The following is a 27,053-nucleotide window of genomic DNA, read 5'->3' as shown; positions in this document are numbered from 1 at the left end:
AACCCACTGAACCAACTTTAGCCACTGGGGACAGACACCAAAAACAAGGGGAACTACGAACCTGCAGCCTGCAAAAAGGAGATGCCAAACACAGTAAGATAAGCAAAATGAGAAGACAGGAAAATACACAGCAGATGAAGGAGCAAGATAAAAACCCACCACACCTAACAAATGAAGAGGAAATAGGTAGTCTACCCGAAAAAGAATTCAGAATAATGATAGTAAAGATGATCCAAAATCTTGGAAATAGAATAGACAAAATGCAAGAAACATTTAACAAGGACCTAGAAGAACTAAAGATGAAACAAACAACGATAAACAACACAATAAATGAAATTAAAAATATTCTAGATGGGATCAATAGCAGAATAACTGAGGCAGAAGAACGGATAAGTGACCTGGAAGATAAAATAGTGGAAATAACTACTGCAGAGCAGAATAAGGAAAAAAGAATGAAAAGAACTGAGGACAGTCTCAGAGACCTCTGGGACAACATTAAACACACCAACATTCGAAATATAGGGGTCCCAGAAGAAGAGAAAAAGAAAGGGACTGGGAAAATATTTGCAGAGATTATAGTTGAAAACTTCCCTAATATGGGAAAGGAAATAGTTAATCAAGTCCAGGAAGCACAGAGAGTCCCATACAGGATAAATCCAAGGAGAAATACGCCAAGACACATATTAATCAAACTGTCAAAAATCAAATACAAAGAAAACATATTAAAAGCAGCAAGGGAAAAATAACACACAAGGGAATCCCCATAAGGTTAACAGCTGATCTTTCAGCAGAAACTCTGTAAGCCAGAAGGGACTGGCAGGACATATTTAAAGTGATGAAGGAGAAAAACCTGCAACCAGGATTACTATACCCAGCAAGGATCTCATTCAGATTTGATGGAGAAATTAAAACCTTTACAGACAAGCAAAAGCTGAGAGAGTTCAGCACCACTAAACCAGCTTTACAACAAATGCTAAAGGATCTTCTCTAGGCAAGAAACACAAGAGAAGGAAAAGACGTACAATAACGAACCCAAAACAATTAAGAAAATGGGAATACAAACATACATATTGATAATTACCTTAAATGTAAATGGACTAAATACTCCCACCAAAAGACACAGATTGGCTGAATGGATACAAAAACAAGACCCATATATATGCTGTCTACAAGAGACCCACTTCAGACCTAGAGACACATACAGACTGAAAGTAAGGGGATGGAAAAAGATATTCCATGCAAATGGAAACCAAAAGAAAGCTGGAGTAGCAATTCTCATATCAGACAAAATAGACTTTAAAATAAAGACTATTAGAAGAGACAAAGAAGGACACTCCATAATGATCAAGGGATCGATCCAAGAAGAAGATATAACAATTGTAAATATTTATGCACCCAACATAGGAGCACCTCAATACATAAGGCAAATACTAACAGCTATAAAATGGGAAATCGACTGTAACACATTCAGAGTAGGGGCCTTTAACACCACACTTTCAACAATGGACAGATCATCCAAAATGAAAATAAATAAGGGAACACAAGCTTTAAATGATACATTAAACAAGATGGACTTAATTGATATTTATAGGACATTCCATCCAAAAACAACAGAATACACATTTTTCTCAAGTACTCATGGAACATCCTCCAGGATAGATCATATCTTGTGTCACAAATCAAGCCTTGGTAAATTTAAGAAAATTGAAATTGTATCAAGTATCTTTTCTGACCACAACGCTATGAGACTAGATATCAATTACAGGAAAAGATCTGTAAAAATACAAACACATGGAGGCTAAACAATACACTACTTTATAACGAAGTGATCACTGAAGAAATCAAAGAGGAAATCAAAAAATACCTAGAAACAAATGACAATGGAGACATGACGACTCAAAACCTATGGGATGCAGGAAAAGCAGTTCTAAGAGGGAAGTTTATAGTAATAGAATCCTACCTTAAGAAACAGGAAACACCTTAAATAAACAACCTAAACTTGCACCTAAAGCAATTAGAGAAAGAAGAACAAAAAAAACCCAAAGTTAGCAGAAGGAAAGAAATCATAAAAATCAGATCAGAAATAAATGAAAAAGAAATGAAGGAAACGATAGCAAAGATCAATAAAACTAAAAGCTGGTTCCTTGAGAAGATAAACAAAATTGATAAACCATTAGCCAGACTCGTCAAGAAAAAAAAGGGAGAAGACTCAAATCAATAGAATTAGAAATGAAAAAGGAGAAGCAACAACTGACACTGCAGAAATACAAAAGATCATGAGAGATTACTACAAGCAACTCTATGCCAGTAAAATGGACAACCTGGAATACATGGACAAATTCTTAGAAATGCACAACCTGCCAAGACTGAATCAGGAAGAAATAGAAAATATGAACAGACCAATCACAAGCACTGAAATTGAAACTGTGATTAAAAATCTTACAACAAACAAAAGCCCAGGACCAGATGGCTTCACAGGCAAATTCTGTCAAACATTTAGAGAAGAGCTGACACCTATCCTTCTCAAACTCTTTCAAAATATAGCAGAGGGAGGAACATTCCCAAACTCATTCTTCGAGGTCACCATCATCCTGATACCAAAACCAGACAAGGATGTCACAAAGAAAGAAAACTACAGGCCAATATCACTGATGAACATAGATGCAAAAATCCTCAACAAAATACTAGCAAACAGAATCCAACAGCACATTACAAGGATTGTACACCATGATCAGGTGGGGTTTATTCCAGGAATGCAAGGATTCTTCAATATACGCAAATCAATCAATGTGATACACCATATTAACAAATTGAAGGAGAAAAACCATATGATCATCTCAATAGATGCAGAGAAAGCTTTCGACAAAATTCAACACCAATTTATGATAAAAACCCTGCAGAAAGTAGGCATAGAGGGAACTTTCCTCAACATAATAAAGACCATATATGACAAACCCACAGCCAACATCGTCCTCAATGGTGTAAAACTGAAAGCATTTCCACTAAGATCAGGAACAAGACAAGGTTGCCCACTCTCACCACTCTTATTTAACATAGTTTTGGAAGTTTTAGACACAGCAATCAGAGAAGAAAAGGAAATAAAAGGAATCCAAATCAGAAAAGAAGAATTAAAGCTGTCACTGTTTGCAGATGACATGATACTATACATAGAGCATCCTAAAGATGCTACCAGAAAACTACTAGAGCCTATCAATGAATTTGGTAGCGTAGCAGGATACAAAATTAATGCACAGAAATCTTTGGCATCCCTATACACTAAGGATGAAAAATCTGAAAGTGAAAACTAGAAAACACTCCCATTTACCATTGCAACAAAAAGAATAAAATATCTAGGAATAAACCTACCTAAGGAGACAAAAGACCTGTATGCAGAAAATTATAAGACACTGATGAAAGAAATTAAAGATGATACAAATAGATGGAGAGATATACCATGTTCTTGGATTGGAAGAATCAACATTGTGAAAATGACTCTACTACCCAAAGCAATCTACAGATTCTATGCAATCCTTATCAAACTACCACTGGCATTTTTCACAGGACTAGAACAAAAAATTTCACAATTTGTATGGAAACACAAAAGACCCCGAATAGCAAAAGCAATCTTGAGAACGAAAAACAGACCTGGAGGAATCAGGCTCCCTGACTTCAGACTATGCTACAAAGCTACAGTAATCAAGACAGGAAGGTACTGCCACAAAAACAGAAAGATAGATCAATGGAACAGGATAGAAAGCCCAGAGATAAACCCACGAACATATGGTCACCTTATGTTTGATAAAGGAGGCAGGAATGTACAGTGGAGAAAGGACAGCCTCTTCAGTAAGTGGTGCTGGGAAAACTGAACAGGTACATGTAAAGGTATGAGATTAGATCACTCCCTAACACCATACACAAAAATAAGCTCAAAATGGATTAAAGACCTATATGTAAGGCCAGAAACCATCAAACTCTTAGAGGAAAACATAGGCAGAACACTCTATGACTTAAATCACAGCAAGATCCTTTTTGACCGACCTCCTAGAGAAATGGAAATAAAAACAAAAATAAACAAATGGGAACTAATGAAACTTCAAAGTTTTTGCACAGCAAAGGAAACCATAAACAAGACCAAAAGACAACCCTCAGAATGGGAGAAAATATTTGCAAATGAAGCAACTGACAAAGGATTAATCTCCAAAATTTATAAGCAGGTCATGCAGCTCAATAACAAAAAAACAAACAATGCAATCCAAAAATGGGCAGAAGACCTAAATAAACATTTCTCCAAAGAAGATATACAGACTGCCAACAAACACATGAAAGAATGCTCAACATTATTAATCATTAGAGAAATGCTAATCAGAACTACAATGAGATATCATCTCACACCAGTCAGAATGGCCATCTTCAAAAAATCTAGAAACAATAAATGCTGGAGAGGGTGTGGAGGAAAGGGAACACTCTTGCACTGCTGGTGGGAATGTGAATTGGTACAGCCACTATGGAGAACAGTATGGAAGTTCCTTATAAAACTACAAATAGAACTACCATATGACCCAGCAATCCCACTACTGGGCATATACCCTAAGAAAACCATAATTCAAAAAGACTCATGTACCAAAATGTTCATTGCAGCTCTATTTACAATAGCCAGGAGATGGAAACAACCTAAGTATCCATCATTGGATGAACCAATAAAGAAGATGTGGCACATATATACAATGGAATATTACTCAGCCATAAAAAGAAACGAAATGGAGCTATTTGTAATGAGGTGGATGGACCTAGAGTCTGCCATACAGAGTGAAGTTAGTCAGAAAGAGAAAGACAAATACTGTATGCTAACACATATATAAGGAATTTAAGAGAAAAAATGTCATGAAGAACCTAGGGGTAAGACAGGAATAAAGACTCAGACCTACTAGAGCATGGGCTTGAGGATATGGGGAGGGAGAAGGGTAAGCTGTGACAAAGCGAGAGAGTGGCATGGACATATATACACTACCAAATGTAAAATAGATAGCTAGTGGGAAGCAGCCACATAGCACAGGGAGATCAACTGGTGCTTTCTGACCACGTAGAGGGGTGGGATAGGGAGGGTGGGAGTGAGGGAGACACAAGAGGGAAGAGATATGGGAACATATGTATATGTATAACTGATTCACTTTGTTATAAAGCAGAAACTAACACACCATTGTAAAGCAATTATACTCCAATAAAGATGTAAAAAAAAAAAAAGAATTAGGGCTAAAAAGTCAGTATATTAGAAAGTATTACTCAACACTGGACACAGTCAAAGAATTTTTCCTTTTGTGTTGTTCTAACAATGTCAATCCTTTCCTAAAATAGGAATTCTAAAATTTTTCACTTCTGAATTCTGCATATGATTGCTTTTGTTCACTTATCCACTTAATTATGCTTCTCCTTTTTCAGAAAAAATAGAGGAAAATGGTGGAATTTCTTCTCTGCCAATGAGAAAATAATGGTAATATCTTTCTTATTTTTTTACACTTTTCAGAAATTACAGGATGTTCAGCTGAGATTATGTCTTTCTCGTAACTTAAAAACCAGCAGCCCATGGAGTAAACTTGGTCCATGGATGTGTGGACCATATTGTACTAACATTAAAATTTTAAAAAGGTGCTGATGATTAAAAATTAAGATAGTTCAAATTAAATTCCTTATTTCTAGTTTCCCTTGAAAAATGAGATGGTGGGGAGGCAACAGACCTGCATCTCCATTTGGTGGCAAAAATATGCTAGAATTGAGTGGCAGGTGTCTCCCTTGGACGGGGCACACACTGAAGTCCCCACCATTCCCCTTTAAGTTACACCTGGCCAGCTTTTGGATTCATTTACATTAGGGAAATCAACCTACCTGTTTAATACATTTTGAGCGGGGTAGCAGGGAGAAATAAAACTGTGAGAACACAGCACCCACGGAGAGAAAAAGTGCTAATACTGATAGTTTGGGTCATGCCTGGTGACACTGGAGGTGGAGATGATAAATACTAAGACTTGAGTAATGATGGGAAGTTCCCTCGCTTTAAAGATACCCTTAGTGCCACATAAATGTTGAAGCAATATTTGAACCCCATTAATCAAGTCAGAAGAAAAAACAAAAATTGGAGAGAGATAAGCTTTGTGGTAAGCTAAGTGTAGAAACAGTCAATTAAATTCACTTATTAAAAATAATTCTTGATATTGATATATCATTTTCCCATAGTTAATTTAATCAACTTATAGCAATGATTAAGTTATAGCAGTGGTACACAATCATTAATACTGTTCAAAATGTTAGGCTGTCCCTTTTCTTCTAGGCACATAGTAAGACTGTATTTCCCTGCTGGGTTGAATTTGGGCAGAGCCATGTGACTTGTTTTGGCCATTGAAACATGAGTGAAAAAGAAGTGTTTCACTTCTGGGCAGAAGCTTTAAGAGCCCATGCATGTTTAGCCACCCTCTTTTCCTTCTGCAATTCGAATGTTCCAGAGAGTGCTATCCTACCAGCCTAGACTTTAGAGGGCAGTAAAGCCCCCAGCAGACCCCTGGTGCGCGTGCAGTGTGGATGGGAAATTTCCTTTCATTTTAAAACACTGCAGGCTGCTTGTGACAGTGGCAAAGCTTATTTGCCTCTCCTGGATTTTGATCTACCATGTTGCTCAAGCTTCATTCATTCACGGTTTTTGACATGTCTGTCTCTTATTCATATTATTAAAAAAATTGTTTTCTTTATATCATGGTTATATTAAAACTTGAAAAATTCAGCCTTAATCTAAGCAATACATGTGGTACATAAAATAAGAAACTGTGCTCTCAAGTTCCAACTTTGGCTCCAGATTTAAATGCCATGCCAATAATTTGTAAACTATACTGCTTTCTTGATATGACAGAAATCAGAGAGAGATGTATATTACAGATTTAATATATGTGAATACACCATCTATAAACCATATCAGGTTTGTTGGCAAAAATCATTAATAAGGACAATATCATCAGTGCAATGATCTACTTTGCATATGCAAATCCAAAGGTGTACAGGTATAAAGTTGATACATACACATTTTTACAGCCTTCCCCAATTGCATCTTTGAGTACTTGACCTTTAGCATCCATGAAAATCGTTATGTATAGAGCTGGTATATGTGATCTGATGTGGGACATGGACTCATGTGCCATTATCATTTTCCAACAGATTGAGTAAATTATGGAAAGGGGTGGGGGGTATATTTTATGGAGGTGATGGCCAAGAAAAGGTCGTAAGAGATACCTGCCATCTGTCACAATGTGACCTAAAACCCCAACAACCCCTGTAATTACACTGTATAAACAACATGACTTCTAAACGTAATTCCCTTACAATAGGAAACACGGGTGACGAGTTTAGATATCAGAAAGAAAAAAAAAAAAACTTTTCCAAAAAAGTTTCTTTTTGGAACTCTGTTTCACAAAGACATGATTAAAATGATCAAAACCATCCTATTTGAGAATGAGTTTTGGAATTAGAGACATTTAGCTCCAAAAAAGGAGAGACTAACAAGAGACATACTAGCCACTGCCAACTATCTGAAGGGGTTGTCATCGCAAAGAAGAACTGGATTTACTCGTTTATACGAAAAGGAGGTAGGATGGAGAAAAGTGGGCAAACCTACAAATAAATTTTAGGCCAAAATTAAGAAAGATTATTTCTAGTTGCTCATCTTTGGGCAGCTCCAACAGCCTTCAAGAGGGATCATGTGACCTCTCTGTGCAGGAAGATTCTAGAATCTTAATATCAGGAAGGATTATAAAGACCAACTAATTTACCACCCTTTTCCAAACCTTCAGTTCTTTGATTAACAGTTAATTCACGAAGAGCAGAGAGTAAATTCTTCCCTCTAGGACTATTAATAACAGACCTATAAATTATTGCAGGTTAATCAAATATTAAAATTACTTCAAGATAATACCTTTCATTTTCTCTTAATACGTCTCTTCCTTTCTTCCAGGTGTAGACAGGTTTCGGAGAGGCTTTCGGCTTACACTCAATGACAACTTCACCTCCCACTTTGACAAGCGTTACTCTTTTTAAGAGGGTTCTTGAAAAATCTGGGCCCACAGCTGGAAGAGAATATAGAAAATAGAATAATTAATTATTATGGAAGAAAAAACCCACTAGATCATTCTTTATGGCTTTTTTCTTTCTGTAATGGACTTATTGCTGTCTTGGGCATCAAAGGGAGGATGCTACATTTTTTTCTGAAGTAAAGGGAGTAGCACTGGATGTTTTGATAGATTATGAAAAGTTGAGCTGTAATTTGTATATGGTAAAATATACCAGTTGTAAGTGCACACAGCTTGATGCATTTGGTACACTCCAACGTGAAGATCAAAATATAGAACATTCTATCACCTTACTGAGTGATTCTTTAAAAAAAAAAATTCCATGTTCAAATGAAGATAAATTTAAAATTTTCAGGGAAGCAAAAAGGAGAGACAAAACAAAAACCCATAAGGTATTTTTCTGATTGTGTAGACTAAACCTTCCCTTCATTGACAGTTACCACCTCTGCTCTTTTCCATAGCACTCTGTGCATGTCTCCATCAGAAGATGTGCTGAAATGTCTATAGCATCACCATCTGTAAAGCTTCTCCTTAAAATCAACGACTTTGTTCAGCTTTCCACTGCTACTGCCCAATGCAGTGCTTGGTTCTTGCTGGATAAATTGTGACTTACTCTTACAAAACTCGATTCTATCCTCACTACCAGTATTCTAAAAATTCATTCATGTTGACACCAAATATGTAGTTATGGGGATATAACATTAAATAATTCTTTCTTTCCTAAAACAAAAGATATACATCTGTATCCTTACAGAAATATAGAAGGGGCCTTTCTGAAAAATCTCTATTTTCTTCTGCATTAGTTGAATTAACATGTTTTAGGATATGTTGTGAGCACAGATTCATCTCCTGGAATCTTAATTTTATCATATTTAAATTCCCTAACTCACTGCCATTTGACCTGATGGAATTTAAGATTTCGTACCATGCTGAATGTGAAATTTAAATGTTAACCACAAATTACTTAAAAGAGGACAGGTAGTGAGTGTGTATGTATGTAGGTGGGGAGGACAGGGGTCAGTTTTCTTAAACGTACCCAAAGTGTAAGCTGGTGATTAAAAAAAATAAAAGCAGGCTTCAGCAGAAGCAAGGAAAACCTTTATGAAGTGCTTTTGTCATGGAAATACTTTCAGTGTCTAGAAAGAAAGAAAGATGGAAAGGTTACTTTTTCTGGGGTGATGCAATGTACACATGGGGCTGGTTTTACTACGTGAAGATTAAAGTAAATAAATGAATCTAGCAGGTAATTGATACTTCAATCTGTGCTTCTTGGATTCATGAGGGGAATCTATAATTCAAAGAGTAATTCCATAATGATAAATGAAATTAATAAGTAGAGTGCAAGTACAAATGTTTTTGCTATAATTAGATAGATGCATTCCTTGTACGACCTGCAAAATCACATAATAAAAATTATAGGGTTCTGAAAAAGATAAGGTCAGGACAGACATACGCAATATTTATGTAACAGGAATACTAACAAAAACAATAATCATTCTAGTAAATATGCTAGCATGACTGAAAAGACAGATTAAATCCCTAATAGATAAATACTACAAAAAATACAGGACTTCAGTGTGTGTGTGTGTGTGTGTATGTGTGTGTGTGTGTGTGTGTGTGTGTGTGTGTGTGTATGAAGACAGTTTGATGAAACAAGGGAGCTGGAAGAGAGAAGAGTTGAGATTGGTAAAGTATAAAACAAGTACAAAGTGCAGAAGAGAACCACGCTCTGAACATCGCTATGTTAGAGTACGTGACCAAACTCAGTCAAGAGGAAAATGTGGGCTGAATGGCAGTCACGGTCAATGTGCTTTCTGCCTTGGCTAGCTGTGTTGACCTGAGTTAGTGGGCCTTGTTCTCGGTTGCTGGAACTAGTGACATACACAAAGGCAGCATCTGCTATACTGACCTCATTTGCCACTCCCACACATGCTAATTTTCAACACAGAAAAGTTACTTTTTCTTTTTCTTTTTGGCCTCACCGCATGGCATGTGGGATCTTAGTTCCCTGACCAGGGATGGAATCTGTGCCCCCTGCAGTGGAAGCACAGAGTCTTAACCACTGGATCGCCAGGGAAGTCCCACAGAAAGGTTCTTGTAGCAGAATAGACTCACTCCCATCTTATGGAAACACCTGAACTGACATATTAATGTAAAAAAAAAAAAAATCAAGTTTCTAGAACATTTTAAAAAAGGGTATTGTGTGAAATAAAGGTACAAATCTGTAACATACAAAAATCCCTTCTTAAAACTATATCTTTCTACACACATTTTTATCACTTTAGGCAGACATTTTTCATCTGTTCAACAGGAATTCTGCAGTTGCATTTGAAATGAGTTACATAAATCAAACCATGCACAACACATGGGTGTATTTGTCAAAAAACTATGTATTGCATTTACGCTTTGAAATAGCATGATATCAGCCACACAGAAGGCAGAAAACACACATTCCAGTGTCAAAAGAATTTGTACTGTACTATGTATGTGCATATTATCTTTTGGATATCCTAGAGATAAGACTGCCTTTGAATGTCTTTCACTAGTAAAAATAGAATTATAAATTTAAATCTTTTCTCTTTGTCTACTTCGTTTGCTTAATTTATTTCTAGTGTTACCAAACTCTGCAAATCTATCAGTTGCCACCATAAGCTGCAATGCTTCCTAGGGCAAAATTGTTAGACCTTCATCTGTTTTTGAGTACTTGATCCATTAATGGTGTCTTAATACTCTGTCATTTTGTGACCATCTTTCACACCTGAGATACCCTAAAGCTTGTGGGATGACGCTCTTTCATGTCTGTACCTTATATTTATTCTGATTACTAACCAGGAGAGTTAGTAATCAGGAGAGGAGAGCTTGAAGGCAAAGTAAAAGGACCCTGTTAATTTGACATTCACAGAGAATCAGGTTTTAAGTTATTAGTAAGGTCCCAATAGGGCACTGTTAGAATCCAACCTTTGCTGGCACTGGAAAAAGTGAGTGCACTTTGAAGGTGAGATTTCAGTGGGTTCCTAGTAGTTCAGAAAAGATAAAACCAATTGTCCAATTACCCACTTGAGTCCGAGAGTAGCACCAATCCTGGGAGATCCTCTTTTGCTAAATCTAATACACTTCGAGGACAATTATTTTTTACACGGACGACTAGGGGGCACTGCTCACCCAGTGTTGGAATAAGCCACCTCTTCCCTGTGGAAAATCAACTTTTTATTATTTATCAATGATCTTTAATTCATTAACATTACATTACCTAGGAGAAGCATCATCCGGCTGAGAGAAGCCTTCTATGCGATTCTCAACTGTTTGTTTTTACTTAATTAAATGGCTCTTGGTCACATGTCAAGGGTATTTTAAGGGGCCAACAGAACCCTTGAAAACTGAAGTTGTGCCTTAGGATCATTTCTCAAGAGAGATAGTAAGAATGATAACTCCTTAATGGGATGTGCAGTGGCAGTCCCATCTGGGAAATAGATGGGTGTGATGTGTTACTCTATTATTGAAGGGGAAAGGATAATTATGTGTGCCTGTTCTATCATAGTCTGTAGACACAACACTGGGAACACTGCCAGTTGATGGAGACTATTAAGGATGGCTCTTTTAGAAGTTCAGAATTTCATATTATTTTAACTTTTATTTATTATCTTTATTACCTCATCACTCCATAAAAATAAACCCAGAGTACATATATTCATTCAAGTATTTCCACCACTGAAGAAATAGTGCTGGTATCAGATACTAAAACCCCAAACCTCTCCTGGTTGCTGGGTAGGTAACTAGAAAGCTGGCCATACTGGAAATATTCTTCTTTCTGGATCCATTATTTCAGAATGGCTGATGCAAAATCAGCCTGACTTGGGATGATATTCACAAGACTGTCAAGAAATGCTGAAGTAAGAGTTTTCTGTTCTAACATCAACATAATGTGTTCCTTCTAAGTCTCTAATAGTCTGCCCTGCTGGTTTTGGTCTCATTCACTGAATGTCCCGTTTCCCCAGGGCTCCTCCTACCATAGTACCTCTTGTTTATGGGCTCCTGCTCTTTCGGGAAAGTTATTATAAAACCAAACAAATAACATTTACAGTCACAAGGTTGCTTTGCAGATTAAATAAAATACATGTACTGTACATAAAGTACTTAGTTCAATATTTTCCCAGAGTAAGTCCTTTATACCAACTCTTCCCCTCTGCTATTACTACTATCACCACCACCATTTTTAGAGCATTTTAAGCTGAAAAGCTTAAAGAAATATAGTTTTGTTTGAAAACAGAAAAAAAAAACCTTTTTATTTTGAAATAATTATAGATTCATAGGAAGTTGCAAAGATAGTACAGAGAGGTCCTGTGTATCCTTCACTGAGTTTCTCTCAGTGGTTACAGCTTATGTGAGCATAGTACAACATCAAAACAAGAAAACTGATCATGGGCACAGGGTGTAGAGTTCTATGTTATTTTATGAAATACTTCGATGTTTGTACCTTTCACTGAAATAAAGATACAGAACGCTTCCATCACCACAAAGATCTCTCTCAGGCTACCCTTTTAGAGGCACATCCAACACCCTCCTGTTTGTCCTCCCTATGCCTAGAATCTACCAATCTGTTCTGCAACTCTATAGTTTTGAGAAAAAAAAATATATATATGTATATATAAAATCATACATTATATGATCTTATGGGATTTCTTTTTTTCAGTCAGCATAATGCTCTTGAGATCCACCCAGGTTGCTAGGTGAGTTCCTTTCTATTGCTGAGTAGTCATATCTTATATCTTACCCATCCTGGTATGGACGAGAAATTCATCTTTACTGTTGGCATTTCAGGCACTGTGATAACTGACAAATGCTTTTAAGCACAGGAACCATTTCAGGATCTTTCAACACTTTCTCTGTCAACAAGTAGGATGCAGATTAGCCCTTTTTTCTTTTTATAAAGGTTTGAAAGCCAAAAATCAATTGTGTAGACATAGGTGGAATCTTTGTTATTCAAAGAAAAAGATTTTAAAGCCATTTTAGAACGTCATTTCTTATACAATAATTAACATGTTGATTGAAAATCATTCTTACATGTTTTAAAAGCTTTAGCTGCTAAACCCCTATTAACCTCCCTTGAGCTACCCTTTCTGTATGACGATCATAAGACAGTATGTGTTTTTAAATATCTGGAAGCACTTGACCTTGCTATATCAGTCCAAGTTAGTGACATTCCATTACACTTGGCACAATGTCCTAAACACTCACACACATTTGTGTCCTTGGTTAAACAAGTAGTGTATGGCAGTACAATGTCACATTTGATTACGAGTAACTTTGTCATGAGATCGAAATCTTTGTTGAATTTTATTTATTTTTAAAAAAATTTTTTTGGCGGTGTTGGGTCTGTTGCCGCACACGGGCTTTTTTCTCCAGTTGCGGTGAGCAGGGGCTACTCTTCATTGTGGTGCGCAGGCTTCTCATTGCGGTGGCTTCTCTTGTTGCGGAGCATGGGCTCTAGGCACGCGGGCTCAGTAGTTGTGACGCGCGGGCTTAGTTGCTCCGCAGCATGTGGGATCCTCCCAGACCAGGCCATGAACCTGTGTCCCCTGCATTGGCAGGCGGATTCTTAACCACTGCACCAGCAGGGAAGCCTCTATTTGTTGACTTAACAGAAGAGGGTCATTAGACTGTGAGAATTCTGGAATTCCAGTGGTTAAGAAACGGTAGCACTTGCAATTAGCAAGTATTAGCTCATCAGTTCCTTGAAGGCAGAGACTATGAATTATGGATCTTGGACTTAGCACAGTCCTTGGTACGAGGTAGATGTTCGATCAGTACGTGCTGACTTAATGTGTGTTGTAGGAGAAAACTCAGGAATTAAGTTCCAAACAGGAAATTCCCTTCTCATGATGCTTTGGCTGGATATCACAGCCCTTTCTTTTATCCAAGTGGGGTTGTAAATGGCTTCTTGAACTTCCTGGCTTGTGTACAGGACACTCTGTCCTCTCTGGACGTCACTCAAATGAAGCAGAATTACCCAAGAAACAGTCTGGGCTGTTGATACGGTTGTCCCTTGGCATCTGCTATCCACAGGGAGATTGGCTCCAGGACCCTGAAGGTACCAAAATCCACAGATACTATAGTCCCTCATTCGAATAGCATAGTGCAAGGAATACAGCCAGCTCCCCAGAACTGGCGGATGCAGAGTGCTGGCTGTATTCTCACACCACGTGTACTGGTGTGATGGCAGATGTTTAACAACTGGCTCTCCAAGCAAAACAAAACACCAAAGAATTTGGTTTTCGGTGCTTGCCAATTTCTGTGGTCTAAATACTCCCATTAGGGCCGAGTTCAGGCTACCAACAAGAAGTCATCGAACGCTGAACTGAGAAGGATATACCAACTCAGCTCCTGCCAATATGAACTAGCTCCGGCACCTAATATCCTTTCCCTGCTTCCCTAAAGCACATACTTAGAAGGGTACAGGGCAAGTGGGCCCTGGGAGTTCAGCTTTCCCCAGATTTGGGCCTTTCTCTGAGGCAACACACGACTGTCTCCCCTTTCCTCCCGGGTTCTCCCAGACAACCCAGTGGTGAGAAGATGGGAACTTCAGTTCCCTTCCAATTCCTTTGATTGGTTCACTCTGTTTAAAGAATCTGTATCCTGACACTTCGTGAGTGACAATAACACAGCAGTTTTAAGGGCTTCAGTTACATGTGCCCTGACCTAGACATGCGGGCTCAAGAGAAACATACTGCAATGTGGACAAGCGATGTTTATACAGCCCAGCAGTGACTGATCTCTTGCTTATCATGTTCCTTCAATAAGGCACTTAACTGAAGGAGTTTTTTGCTTTGTTTTTTTGTTTGTTGCTTTTTTTTTTTTTTTTTTTGCCTCTGCACTATGCTTATTCTCAACCACATTCAAAAGGCTTTATTAAAAGCAACGTGCCTCATACTACGTACAAATGAATTTCTTCAGGAGCCTAGAAGAGCCAATGTCTGTTCATGTTGGGAAAAAAAAAGCTGGAATGCTGTTGGTACAAACGCTCTGTTTCTAGAAAAAATTGTCTCACGTGATTAATAGAGCTTTTGTCAATACCAGGTTCAATCATGGAAGCATGGATTAATTGGAAGTAGAGTGGTTATACCAACAAATCATTATTCCTCCCTCCAACTCCTACTTGCTTTTACAAGTTAGCTACTCCACTGGGATGGCTTAAGATTGGATAACAAAGCGTTCTATAGAGCAGACCTTAGATGGGGCACCTAAATTTAACTGATCATAAGAATCGCTTGGAGGTCCTCCTCAACTCTACCCACCATGAAAGGGGACCTGAGAATTTAAATTTTACTATTTTTGCCACTAAAACAGTGATCCTCAGAGCAGAAGCATTGGTGATCACCTGGGAGCTTGTTAAAAATGCAGACTCTCAGGCCCCACCCCAGATCTGAAATCAGAATCTGAATTTAACAAGACCCCCAAGTAGTTTAAAAATGCATCAAGGTTGGAAACTCACTGCTGTATCTTTGTGAACACCAATTCTAACACTCCCTGGGTCAGGCTACTAAAAGAGAATCAATTTGCTGCCAGAAAGTAGTGGAGAGAAAAGATATTTCATTTATTTATTTATTCAGTAATTCACAGAGACTTGCAGCAGATAATGATAAAAGACATAAAGTAATAAATACATTTAAAATATGGCTGATGTCAAATATAGGAAAGGAAGGAAACTATCTTCCTAGACTTAGTACAATAAAGTGAGCTACTCTGAAGCCAAAACAGACAAGTCAACGTGACGGGCAGAGGGAAAAAGAATACATTTCTTTCTAACTAATAAAAAACAAACAAAACCAAAAAACCAAACCAAACCAAACCATATAAATTTTTAGAAGACAAACTTTCCTCCTGAGTCTACACCTTAACAATTTATTGGAAATCCCTTTATGGAAAGGACTAAGGACTTTGGAATGGATAATGCCTTCATAGCACTTTTACAGAAAACTCAGACTTCGGTGGAAGGATAGGTACATCCGGCCCTCAGTATCCATCGCTTCCGAAATCTACAGTTGGTTGAATCCAACAACACTGAATTTTCAGATACAGTGGGCCAACAGTACATGGGATTAAGACTCAGTGATGCCTCGGGCTGCATTCCTGAGTTATATTTTAAACTCTAACTCACTGAAGGCATTTCTTTTGGGGAAATGACATAAGGAACTGTCATAATATTTATCCTTCAGATTTCAAAGTCTCCCTTCAGTTGGCTTTAAGCCACCGAAGGGAGATGCCAAGAACATCTAAGTATAATCCTCACATGGCAGCCAAAGTCACTCTGTGGGCCTAATTCTAACTCACCATCTTGGTAAAATGGGGCATTTAAGACATGGTTGGAAGCTCTGATGCTTGATATTTCTCTTCTGCAGAAGGCCTTCAGTTTCAGAGTCCTGATTTAAATCAGAAGGTTTGCCAGGTAGACCATATTCAACTTAAACAAACAGACAACAGAACAACAACAAAAAACCCTCTGTTCAGGCTAGATTTCCTATTTTAGGATCGTGGTTTCCCAAGGGCAGCGTTGGACCCGGCAGCATCGACATCACCTGGGAACTTGTTAGAAATACACATCCTCAGGCATCACCCCAGAACTACTGTGTCAGAAACTCTGGAGGTAGCGCTCAGCAATCTGTGTTTTAACAAGTCCTCCAAGTGATTCTGATGGCGTGGTAAAGTTTGAGAATCAATACCATGGGAAAACTTAATTACCTTCTGATCTAATCGATTACAGCAGTAAGTTCCCAAACTGTGCTGTCCATTGGAATCACACCTGGGCGGCTTTAAGGAATAAAGGGTCCCGGGGTCCCAGGCCCAGGGATTGAATTAGTTGGTAGGGAGGATGGTAGAGTATTGGGCTCTTAAAGAACTCCCCAGATGACTGTCATATGCAGCACAATTTGAGAACCACTGCCATGGGGTTTTCTGGTGATTGTGCAGCTGTCTACATTATAAGCTTTTGGTACGGATACTAGTTAAAAACAAACAAAACACATCTTACTATATTGCTACACTTTTAGATTTGCAAGAAGTTTTCACATGTGATCTCTTTTAGTTTTGGCAATGAGGAGTAGCACCCTCATTTTACTGATAAATGTAGGCTTAGCAACTTGTTAAAAGATACCAAATTTGCATTTGAGATCCAAGTGCATAGCTTCCCCTTTTCAGGACGCGTTATGCAAAGCTCCTGCCTAGATGACATTTGGGTAAGAAAGGCGTCCGTCCTCTCATTGGATGCTGATCCCACTCAGCATTGGATGCAAATCAGTATATTTGATTATTTTGTACTCTGGCTCAACGAGGCAGTTGAGAAATCAGATGCAGATGAGCCCTTGTGGAAGTCCCTGTGAAATAACTTTCAGTTTAGCCTCAATGTTTTTCTAATTTGTGAGCCGATCATTTGGACAAATGCCAAATTAACCAGATAATTGCTCAAGCTTGCACCTCACTTTAATTGGACCATCAGTTCCTTAATGGCATTGGAATGTCCTGCCAGGGTCTGATGTTCTCCACCACATGGGCCAGGAGAATCCCCACGGTCCTGAACCATCAGACGGAAACTCCTCAGGGTGAAGCTACTTCTATCCCTTACACAGTCTTGGCAAACTCAGGTCACATTCAAGACCACTTGAATGTGAAGACACCCACTTGCTCTTTGAGATAGTTCATCCCATTTCAAAATCAAAGGTACTCTAGTGACACTGCTGGTTATGACCCAGGTAAACGGGACCCAGTACCCAAGCATCTTGCTCTAGCAAATCACTTGTCTTCTGTACAGAATTATTGGTACCCTCACTCAGACTCTTTTTTCTGGCCCCAGCTGCTGCGAGCATTGGTTGTCTAACATCTCCAGCTGTCTCCCCTTCTCTGGGAAATTGACTGGGAGGTTTTGCTCCATCTTCCCTGCCATTGCTACCACCACCTAAAGGGCAGTCCAATGAATAACTGATACGGAGATTTTTTTAAAAGGCCAGCCTCCTTGCCTAAGGTGGGAATAGCTCTGAGATGCAGCTTATACTCTAGACATCCCCCTCCAGGATGCGATATAGGCAAGACTTCATCTGAGACCCTGTCCCTGCTCAGCTGCCCTCCATCGCCTCCCTAGCTTGCTTTCTCTTCCAGGTTTTTCCCAGAGGACACTCCTGCAGTGACTCATAGGTACCTGAATCCCTGCCTCTGCTTTTGAGGGCTTAGGCATCCTTTTCTTTACCACACGATATATACAGAATGACATTAGTATTCTGTCGGAGCAGCACAGAACATCTCAAGTTTAGCAATTCAGTCAGCATTCCCTAGAACCAATATGATCATCTACCTAAGTAGACACAAACATTAAACATGAATAGAAATATTTCATTAGAAAAGTTACTTTTAAATCAATAAAATACTAGTTTGGGTTTTTTTAATTATATTTTTTATAAAAGACTCAAATTTCCTCACGATTATAAGAGTCTATTCACTCTAACTCCAACATGCCTTCATAAGTGGAGAGGGAGATGCGATGATGGTATGACCCAGGGAATTGTGTAGCACCCCAGGGATGCCCACGAGCATATGTCACACGAGTGAATCTCATCCATGACCTAGGCTAACACAGGAGAAAAAGTCTGGGAACAGTTGCCTTGAGGAATAATAAACTATCAATTGCAATAGGTCAGTCACAAACAAGGACATTTCTATTTGATGTACTCCTAACCAGGCCTACTCTAATACACTGACCTCAAAGTAAAAGTCTCCCTATGGCATTCGCCCACCCGGTGAGTAAATCACCCAGCACCTAGGTTAATTATTTAGCAGTTTCAATCCATTAATTATAGATACGTTACATATACATGAAATACTCAGACAGAATACATATAACAAGACCAAGGGAAAAGCCTATTAAATATATGCTTCCTAACCATCTCTTATTCATGACTTTAGAGCTATTACCCAGCATAAAAGGGAATCTCCTCTCTAGCATTGGAGGATGCTGAAATTTGATCGATAGCTGGAACCAACCTCCATTTTTTCTTCCTCATACTGAAGTATCTTGTTTTCATTTTGTTTCTTTGTTCATTTCAACCTCTCTAAGATTCTAATACAGGTAATAACTGCTCAGTTATTTGATCCATAAGAGTCAAACTATTACCATTCGACAAGAAACAAAGTGACTTGTGAAACACAATCGTATTAGAGCTTACCCAAGTTAACCAATATTAATTTATGTCTATTTTTAAATAGTCAAATGTCTTCTCCCTCCTTCACTTCAGATGGACTCTAGGATTCACCCATTCAATACTTAACTGCCCTTCAAGTCACTTGGAATATACTAGCATGATTTTTTTTGGGGGGGGGCAGGAAAAATGGGATATTAAAGAGGGAGCTTCTAAACTTGTTGTTTAAGATCCTCTAAAATTGGCCGTTAATTAATTTTTCCATCTTTCTCTTTCAAGTTTAAAGTTTGCCTGTACGCTTTATGTATTTGAATCAAAAATTCTGAAAAACATTCAGGATTCTCTATGGGCGAGAAACTATCCAGATGTTTTATAACTTTGAACCTTTGTTCAGGCCATTTCACTCTATTCTGCAATATTCCTGGTCCTTTTCTTTCTTTTTTTTTTTTTTGCCTGTACAAAAATTATTTTTCAAAGCTCACCTGACTAGCCCAGTCCATTAGCTAAACTCTTTCCTGAATTTCTGGAAGACTTACTATTTTCACCACTTGCTTGGCCTGTATCATTTACTGACATGCCTTACCCTTCTCATACTCAACAAGGTTGAAATCGGGCGCTAAATAACCTCTCAGGCATTTTTATCTTATCTTTACTGATCTTGCTTGCTGATCTCAAGGGACTTGAGAAAGGACTCAGATCAAGAATTCATTTGGAATTAGTTCCAACTGGAAATGATTTGAAATAAACCCCTGAATGTAAGAGTTGAAGCAGTGATTACCACCTCACAGGCCTTGAACCCTGGGAAGGGGGAAGGGAAAGGATCTGGTGAGGATCTTGGGATATATAAATGTAAATCATAACATACATATATAGATATGGATATATAGAGATGGATGTATACACACATACACATCTCTACATACTGTTATTTTCAGCTGTGGGTACGTGTTCTTGATAAAAATCATTTACCAGCCTTTCTCACTTTGGGCTCTGCTTTTGGGACTTTAGTCATCCTCTATCTTTATCCCATGACTATGTCCCATGATTTCCAGTCATCTGTTACTGTCAAATTTTTTCATTTTAACTAAGGGACCTACAAAATCTTTTAAAATTATCACGGCGTCCCCAGACTTAGCAATTGGCCAGCACTCACTTAGAAGGTTTCAGGACTATGTGATTCATTTCTTAGGCCACACACCCTCAGTTTTAGCTGTTCTGCTAACCAGCTGACATAGTGTTTACCAGAGAACACACTTCTTTCTGCAGAACATCCGAAGCAATCTACCTTCGTGAACTGCGCTCCACAAGAATCGGCTCTAACTACCAATAATCAGAGCCCATTTGGCCATGGTGGGATCATTGTACTTGTCCTGGAGGAAGCTGGAATTACTGTTCTCAATATTTATAGGGTGGGAGATATGTGTGTTTAGGTCATCCTTACAGCAGGCCAAGCCAAGGTGATGATGACTCCGGGAGAAAAGAATTCTCCGAGGCCCCTTTGAGAAAGACTGCAGCCTTGTGAACGCTCACAAATTCTTGTCTTTGATGGGATGTTGGTTCAAGTAAAGAATGTGGTGAGAACAACAATTATGGAAGCTTTTCCATCCGTTTTTACCTTGCAGAGGGTGGAAGGACATTCAATTCGGCAGCAACTACTTATGCACGTCAGATCTACAGTCCAGGCACCAAGGAGTGCTTTACAGAAGGGCAAGTCAGGTCTCTGAATCTGGGAAAATTATCAGGGCTTATGGAATCAGCTCCCTTTGTGTGCTGCCTTTCTCTTATTTATAATCTTTCTATTATGTTCTCACTAAGAAGAACTGCTGCTTAGATATTTAAGATAAATTCTGAAGTCAGAGTCAAGATTTTTCTACAAGACAAATGCAAGTTGATGGCCTGGAGTTCTTGTTTCCTTGTTTTGTTTTGTTTTTTTTAATGTCCATAGGTTTGTTAAATCACTTAACTTGTGTTTTCAATGATTTACTTAACTCATTAATTCATTTTTTAACAGTCTCTCAACTCCTTCATCACTTAGTACAGTCGTTCATCCTTACATTCATTCATTCATTATTTATTGAGCACATACTTTGTGCTTCAACATTGTATTAAGTCCTGAGGATTAAATGATGAGTTAAACCAAATATGGTCCGGGACATCATGGGGAAGTTATAGGACAGTTAGAGAAAAAGACAGAAAAATCACATAAGCAAATGTAAAATGCAACAGTAGCATGATATATGAAGAGGAGACAGAAAAGCACTCTAGGCAGAGGAAACAGTGTGGACCAAGTGCCCTGTGGAGGAAGGGAGGGTGGTGAACATGCAGCACAGAAAGCTCAGCATTGCTGAAGAGCAGAAGGAAAGGGGCACATGGTGAAAAATGGAGCTGGAGGGGCAGGACATCAGGGCATAGCCTGGAAAATTCAGAGGTGAAAGAACAAGATGCACTTTGCTGGCTGTTCAAATACACCTTTCCACACCAAGTCCGCTCTTCCTCTCTCCAAGCCCAATCAGAGTGATAGCAACAGACGCCAAAGCATTTCATAAACATCACTCAATTTAGAAGAGGGGTTGATAGAGGAATAAAAATGAGCGCCAAGGGAACTGCGTCACCCATTGTAAACATCAGGAGAAGCTGATTTAGAAAGTGGTCTCTTCTTATTGCTTGCAGAATGCATTCCTTGTTTCTCGAGTGATATCTTTGGTCTAAAGATTTCTTCACCCCCTTTTCTTGGATTGAATGTTTATGTTTGGCAGAGGACATGGTAGTTTAGTGATTCTAAGTGTTTTTACTTTTTTTCTTTCCAGTATAAAGACTCACCTATAACACTAAGCTCTGCGCTGGAAAAGATAACTCCATGTTTATTTTCTGCCACACACTGATACATGCCAGCATCTGAGAGGTTCACTATTGTTATGTTGAGTGTTCCTTGCTCGATATGAATTCTATCCTGTGAAAGAAAAGAGGAACACAAAACAATGACCTTCTACAACTGAGACCTTAAGGCAATTTTGCTGCATGTTATATCAAAGGGGCTTAATGGGAAGAAAATAGCTATCACATAAGCAATTTACATACCATGATCTATTTATCTGTCAACTAAATTTGTGGCAGGTCAGATGCTAAGTGGAACAACCCGTACATCAGTTGGTAAATGGAATTTAAATTGTAGGACTCTCTTGAGCTCTCATTGATTTAACAGTGAAACCAGTCAGATTAATATCCCCTCTAAATAGATGAACTTGAAACTTAAAATGCTTTTTTTACTCCAAGGCTTTGTGCTAACTGTGGGTGAGGAGTGGGAAATACAAGTAAGTTTACCGTTTAGAGTAGTTAAGACGCTCAGATTATAATCAGGCAACACTTTGAAGGTTAATAGGATTGTAATCTTCTTGGATGAAGCAGAGACAAATATTTAACGTCAGCCGAAATTTACTAAGAAAAAGAGTAGGTATTAGTAATTTAATGTTCCCTTACTCAATTGCTATCGGTGGCACGATCTAAGCATAGGACCACCTGCTGGTAGCCAATCTGAAGAAAGCAAAGTTAGTGTATGGAACAATAGAGCATCCTCATTCATCAGCCTGAGGCTACGTAACTTGAGGGGTCAATTTTTATAAGTACCCAAAAGGATCTCCTCTTCTCCAGAAGACCTGCCATTTAAGAAAGTAAAATATATAAAGACATCCTGGTTTTCTGTTTGCCCCAGGGTTGTGATTTAGTTGGGTGGACACCGTATTAGGCTTTGATCAAATCTAACCGTCCATGTTCTCTCACATTAAATAAAGGGAAGAAGATGCCAGTTACCTGGGTACTTACACTCTAGCGATTTGAGTTTGGCTTTTAGAATTGAGAGAATCATGGGACCAAAAAGAGTCCAGCAGTGACAGGCAGAGGTGTGGGTGCCAGGGTGTGGGCTAGGCTCATCACACCAGCCCGTTTCGGCGGCTGCACACACCACACTGACGTCCTGGCCAGCGCTCAGAGCAGCTGCTCTTCTCTGGGGGCTGACGGGGGAGGAAACCTGAGCACAAAAAACTGGCCTTCAACTTGGGGCCTGAGGAAAATGTCAAATTTCAGCGAACATTTGACTTCAGGAGGAAATACATAAGGAAAATTAAACTAGACACAATTGTTCCTCATTCTAAGGTCCCACCTTCGCTTATTTTTATGGGCATTATTCCTTCCGTTATCTCTTTGAGCATCCTTAACAGACTTATTCCGATTTCTGTCTTAGACTGTTCTACAGGTTGGTTATCTTTCTAAAAAAAGTTTTTTTGCATATGGTTTGGGATATTGGTGTGCAGGCTTATTTTGAAAAGGAGTTATTTTTGTCTGTATTTTCCCCTGTATTTAGCAGTTTTGTGGTTGCCTCCACCTCAACCCCTGGCCCGCTGGTCCAGAAGCAGAACTACTCAAGGCTTCTCTCAGGTCCTGATCTGGGAGGATGCTGGGACTACTGCAATTCCCATCCAGGGCCAGTAGGGGGCATAACCTGGTACCTTTTACCTCTCTTACGTCACAGAGTCCTATTAAGCCAGGCAGCAGTTTGTTTGCTTTTGCACAAGGATATTGTACCCTTGTCTCCAGAGAGGATTTCTTTTATACCTGAGCTCTCAGCTCCTACTGCCTGCTTCAGGTCCTATAGGCTGGTGCCTCCCGCCTCACTCATCACTTTTAGTTTTTCTTCTATTTCTGTTGCATTAGAGATGTTAGTCTCGAGCTTGCATATGGCATTGCTAAACATCTGAGGCAGAGTGCGCATTTTGCTGGTGAACATACTGGACCATGTTGTCCACTAGTCTCCTCAGACGGAAGACGATAATAAAACCACACTGAAGGGGAGAATTTGGATGCTGAAAGGTGTTACTCACTCATTCGTGTCTAGCATACACGCAAATTTGTGTCTTAGCACAATTACATGTTCCAGACCTTCAGCATAACTTTCCAACTGTAAAGCCAGAGATGTTAATCTCTGAAGACCAAAGGTTGAACAAGGCTAGAGAATCAGATTTATGTACCGTTTGTATTTATCACCTGCATTCGCTTTCACTTTTTCCACTATTTATGGCATTGGGCTGCATACTATTTTGGAGACAACTGGTCATTCTTCTGTTTCCATAGCAACAACACCACATTCAACATTACAGTAAATATTAAGACACAATTATCACCCAGTTGCTTACCCGAGTTAACAGTGGTTCACCATTTTTCAGCCACCTGTATGTAGGTTTGGGCCTTCCATTGGCTTTACATTCCCAGAAGACATTTTCTTCGATGGCCACATGAATGTCACTTATTTTTTGAATCCAATTAGGTTGAGCTATAGCAGTTCACAAAGCAGAGACATACATTCAGTGTATGTTCAATCCATGTTTATCATATGCAGTCAAGGGACAAAAACAGGCTTATAATAAAATTCCTTTTCCAGAGGTTATGCAAATTATAAAGCTGGGTAGAAGTCCAGGGGGTGCTTTTAGAAAACACCCCACCCTATGTCCAACTCTGAATGTCACATTTTTGCAGCCCACGTGGCTGGTTCTTTCATTACTAAAGGCAGAATGAATAACACTACCGTGAGTCATATGGTAAAATTAACTGCCCTTCCCCCCAAATATCTATTCTTCCTTTTTTCCTTTTAATAAGAGAAATCTCCCACCACCAGTCTACTACTTTTAGCTGGGCTCATGTTTTTTCTAGCTACACACTGCATTTCCAAGATTCCTTTGCAGCTGGTGGTAACCATGGGCCTAAGTTCATACCAATGATATGTGGTGTGTGTGAAAGTGATGAGAGCAACTTCCAGGTTACTGACTTAAAGATACTTGTCCTGGATTCTCACTGCCCTTCCCCACTGATTGGAAAAAGTAACAACTGAAACAGCTTTGGGCTCAGAGATGAAGCTATGTAGGATGAAAATGCTGACCTGCCAGCCTCGGCCCTTGAATGACCTTGTGGAGGAAAGCGGCACCAGACCCACCTGCCTATTTTTGGAGAGATACATGGGAGAGAAATAAGCTTCTTATTTCAGGCACTATATTTCTGGGTGTCTCTCACACACATCATATGGATACTTTTTGTGACTCCTTTCTCCTTCGAGGCTATCATCATTTTCTACTATTGACTTCTTTCATATTGATAGAATGTTATCCACAAGTGTATGGGCCTGGAATTCCAAATCTCTGAATGAGTCCTGGTTTTTACCAAAACCTTCTCAGGAAATCAAGTCCTGCCCACAGTCTAACACAGGAATTCAAGACAGCACTTAATTCCCACACTGCCCAATGCCCTCTTCCACTCTCCCCACCCAAATTATGCCTAATTTTTCATGCTTCAATTAAGGTCATATTTTCTTTCCTTGTTCTTAAGGGAGATAAAGACAATGTTAACCTACGTTCCCTAAAAAGTCTTCATCAATAGCAAGCCTTCCCTAAAGCACAATTCGTGCTATTGGTAACTATAATGGCAAACATATTTAGGCAGAAGACCCTCAGCACAAAGTTCATGCAGGAGAGAAGCACAGCTGTCATTCTGGAATGTTATCTTGTAACAAGGCACTTCCATAGGATAATGCTTACCAATGTAAACCTAACAGTCAGAACTGGTATCAGTATTTAATTAGAAGACGCTACTCAATAGTCTTAACTCGTCTCTTTGCTGACTTGACCTCAGTATCTTTAGTCAGTGAGGCTACTGATCATCCGTAATTTAATTCAAAAGGAAATGACTAGTGTTGAGGCCAAGCTCTCTTATCTTCCCAGCAATAAATGAAACTGGAAAAACACTAACAAGTCACTTAACCACCAGAGGTCTCTAGGTCCCTGAATAAATCCTGCTTTCTCCTTTTACCCCTCTATAAGCAATTTCATGTTTTTCAAAGAGCAAAACACAATTTTACAAATCCTCTACTGATGGGGATGATGCATTGCTGCATATGCGGAGAGGCTGAAAGGGTCAACTTCCAAAAAAGTTATAACATCAACAAGTATTAACTTGAACGAAGGGTTATAACCTTTATCCTTGAAAGAGCTGCAAGCCTACCATTTTTCTTTATCTTCCTGCTGCTAATGCAAAGGAGCTCAAAAGGTAGACATCTTTTGAGTTCTCTGCCTGGAAAATCTGATGTGCAATCCTGATAAGGCTAATGGCAGTTGTCTGCCTGATTTCACATTCACCCTGCTGAATATTTACCCCCCACAGAGTTTATGAAAACAAAGCAAAAAAGAAAAGCTACAGAAATCTGTGTGGAATATTAACAACTAAGCCAAACTTTTCAAAGAGAGTGAGGAAGAAAAAAAAAATGGAAGGGCAAATGTAACTTATGAAGCAATGTCAAGTTGAAGTTCAAAAAGGAAACATCAAAACGATGTGCAGAGACAGAGATTTCAATGTCATAGATTTCCTGTAACTCTTGGGCTTATTCATTGCTTTCTTTCAAAAATACAGAAAGCTGGAAGCACTACCTTGCAATCTCAAAAAGGAGACGGGGAAGGGAAGGGAGAGCCTTGAGAGGATTTTGAGAAGACCTTGCAAAGCTCTAACTAATTAAACACTTCTGAGGGCTCATTCTGTCTCTTGCAACAGGGTTATCGAGGTTAAGGTGCTCGACAGGAATGCTCCGTGGTAGTGATTTGTGCTGGTCAAGGTGAAATCAATAGTAAATTCAGCCTTTGTGAGACATCGTCAGGTACTTTCCTTTTTTTAAGTAAAATTAATTCGTGGAAACCAAATTTGAATGGTTAAAAACCTATTCCTCCCGAAGTAAAAT

The 27,053-nt window shown here is 38.9% G+C and overlaps 1 protein-coding gene across 1 annotated transcript in view; it reads right to left on the bottom strand.

Annotated features, from left to right (window-relative positions):
- CNTN4 (contactin 4) overlaps positions 1-27,053 on the bottom strand; it is a 959,269-nt gene that overhangs the window by 135,829 nt on the left and 796,387 nt on the right. The window contains exons 11-13 of the mRNA XM_060022925.1: positions 24,472-24,608; positions 22,106-22,235; positions 7,952-8,102 (exon numbers count right to left, since the gene is read on the bottom strand). Of these exons, the coding sequence (XP_059878908.1) occupies positions 7,952-8,102; positions 22,106-22,235; positions 24,472-24,608 (418 nt within the window). The remainder of the gene's footprint in view (positions 1-7,951; positions 8,103-22,105; positions 22,236-24,471; positions 24,609-27,053) is intronic.

This window comes from Delphinus delphis, chromosome 10 (genome assembly GCF_949987515.2).
Source record: "Delphinus delphis chromosome 10, mDelDel1.2, whole genome shotgun sequence".
In the NCBI taxonomy this organism is placed as follows: Eukaryota; Metazoa; Chordata; class Mammalia; order Artiodactyla; family Delphinidae; genus Delphinus; species Delphinus delphis.
The sequence above is the reverse complement of the archived record's forward strand: the minus strand, read 5'-3'. Positions and strand labels throughout refer to the sequence as shown.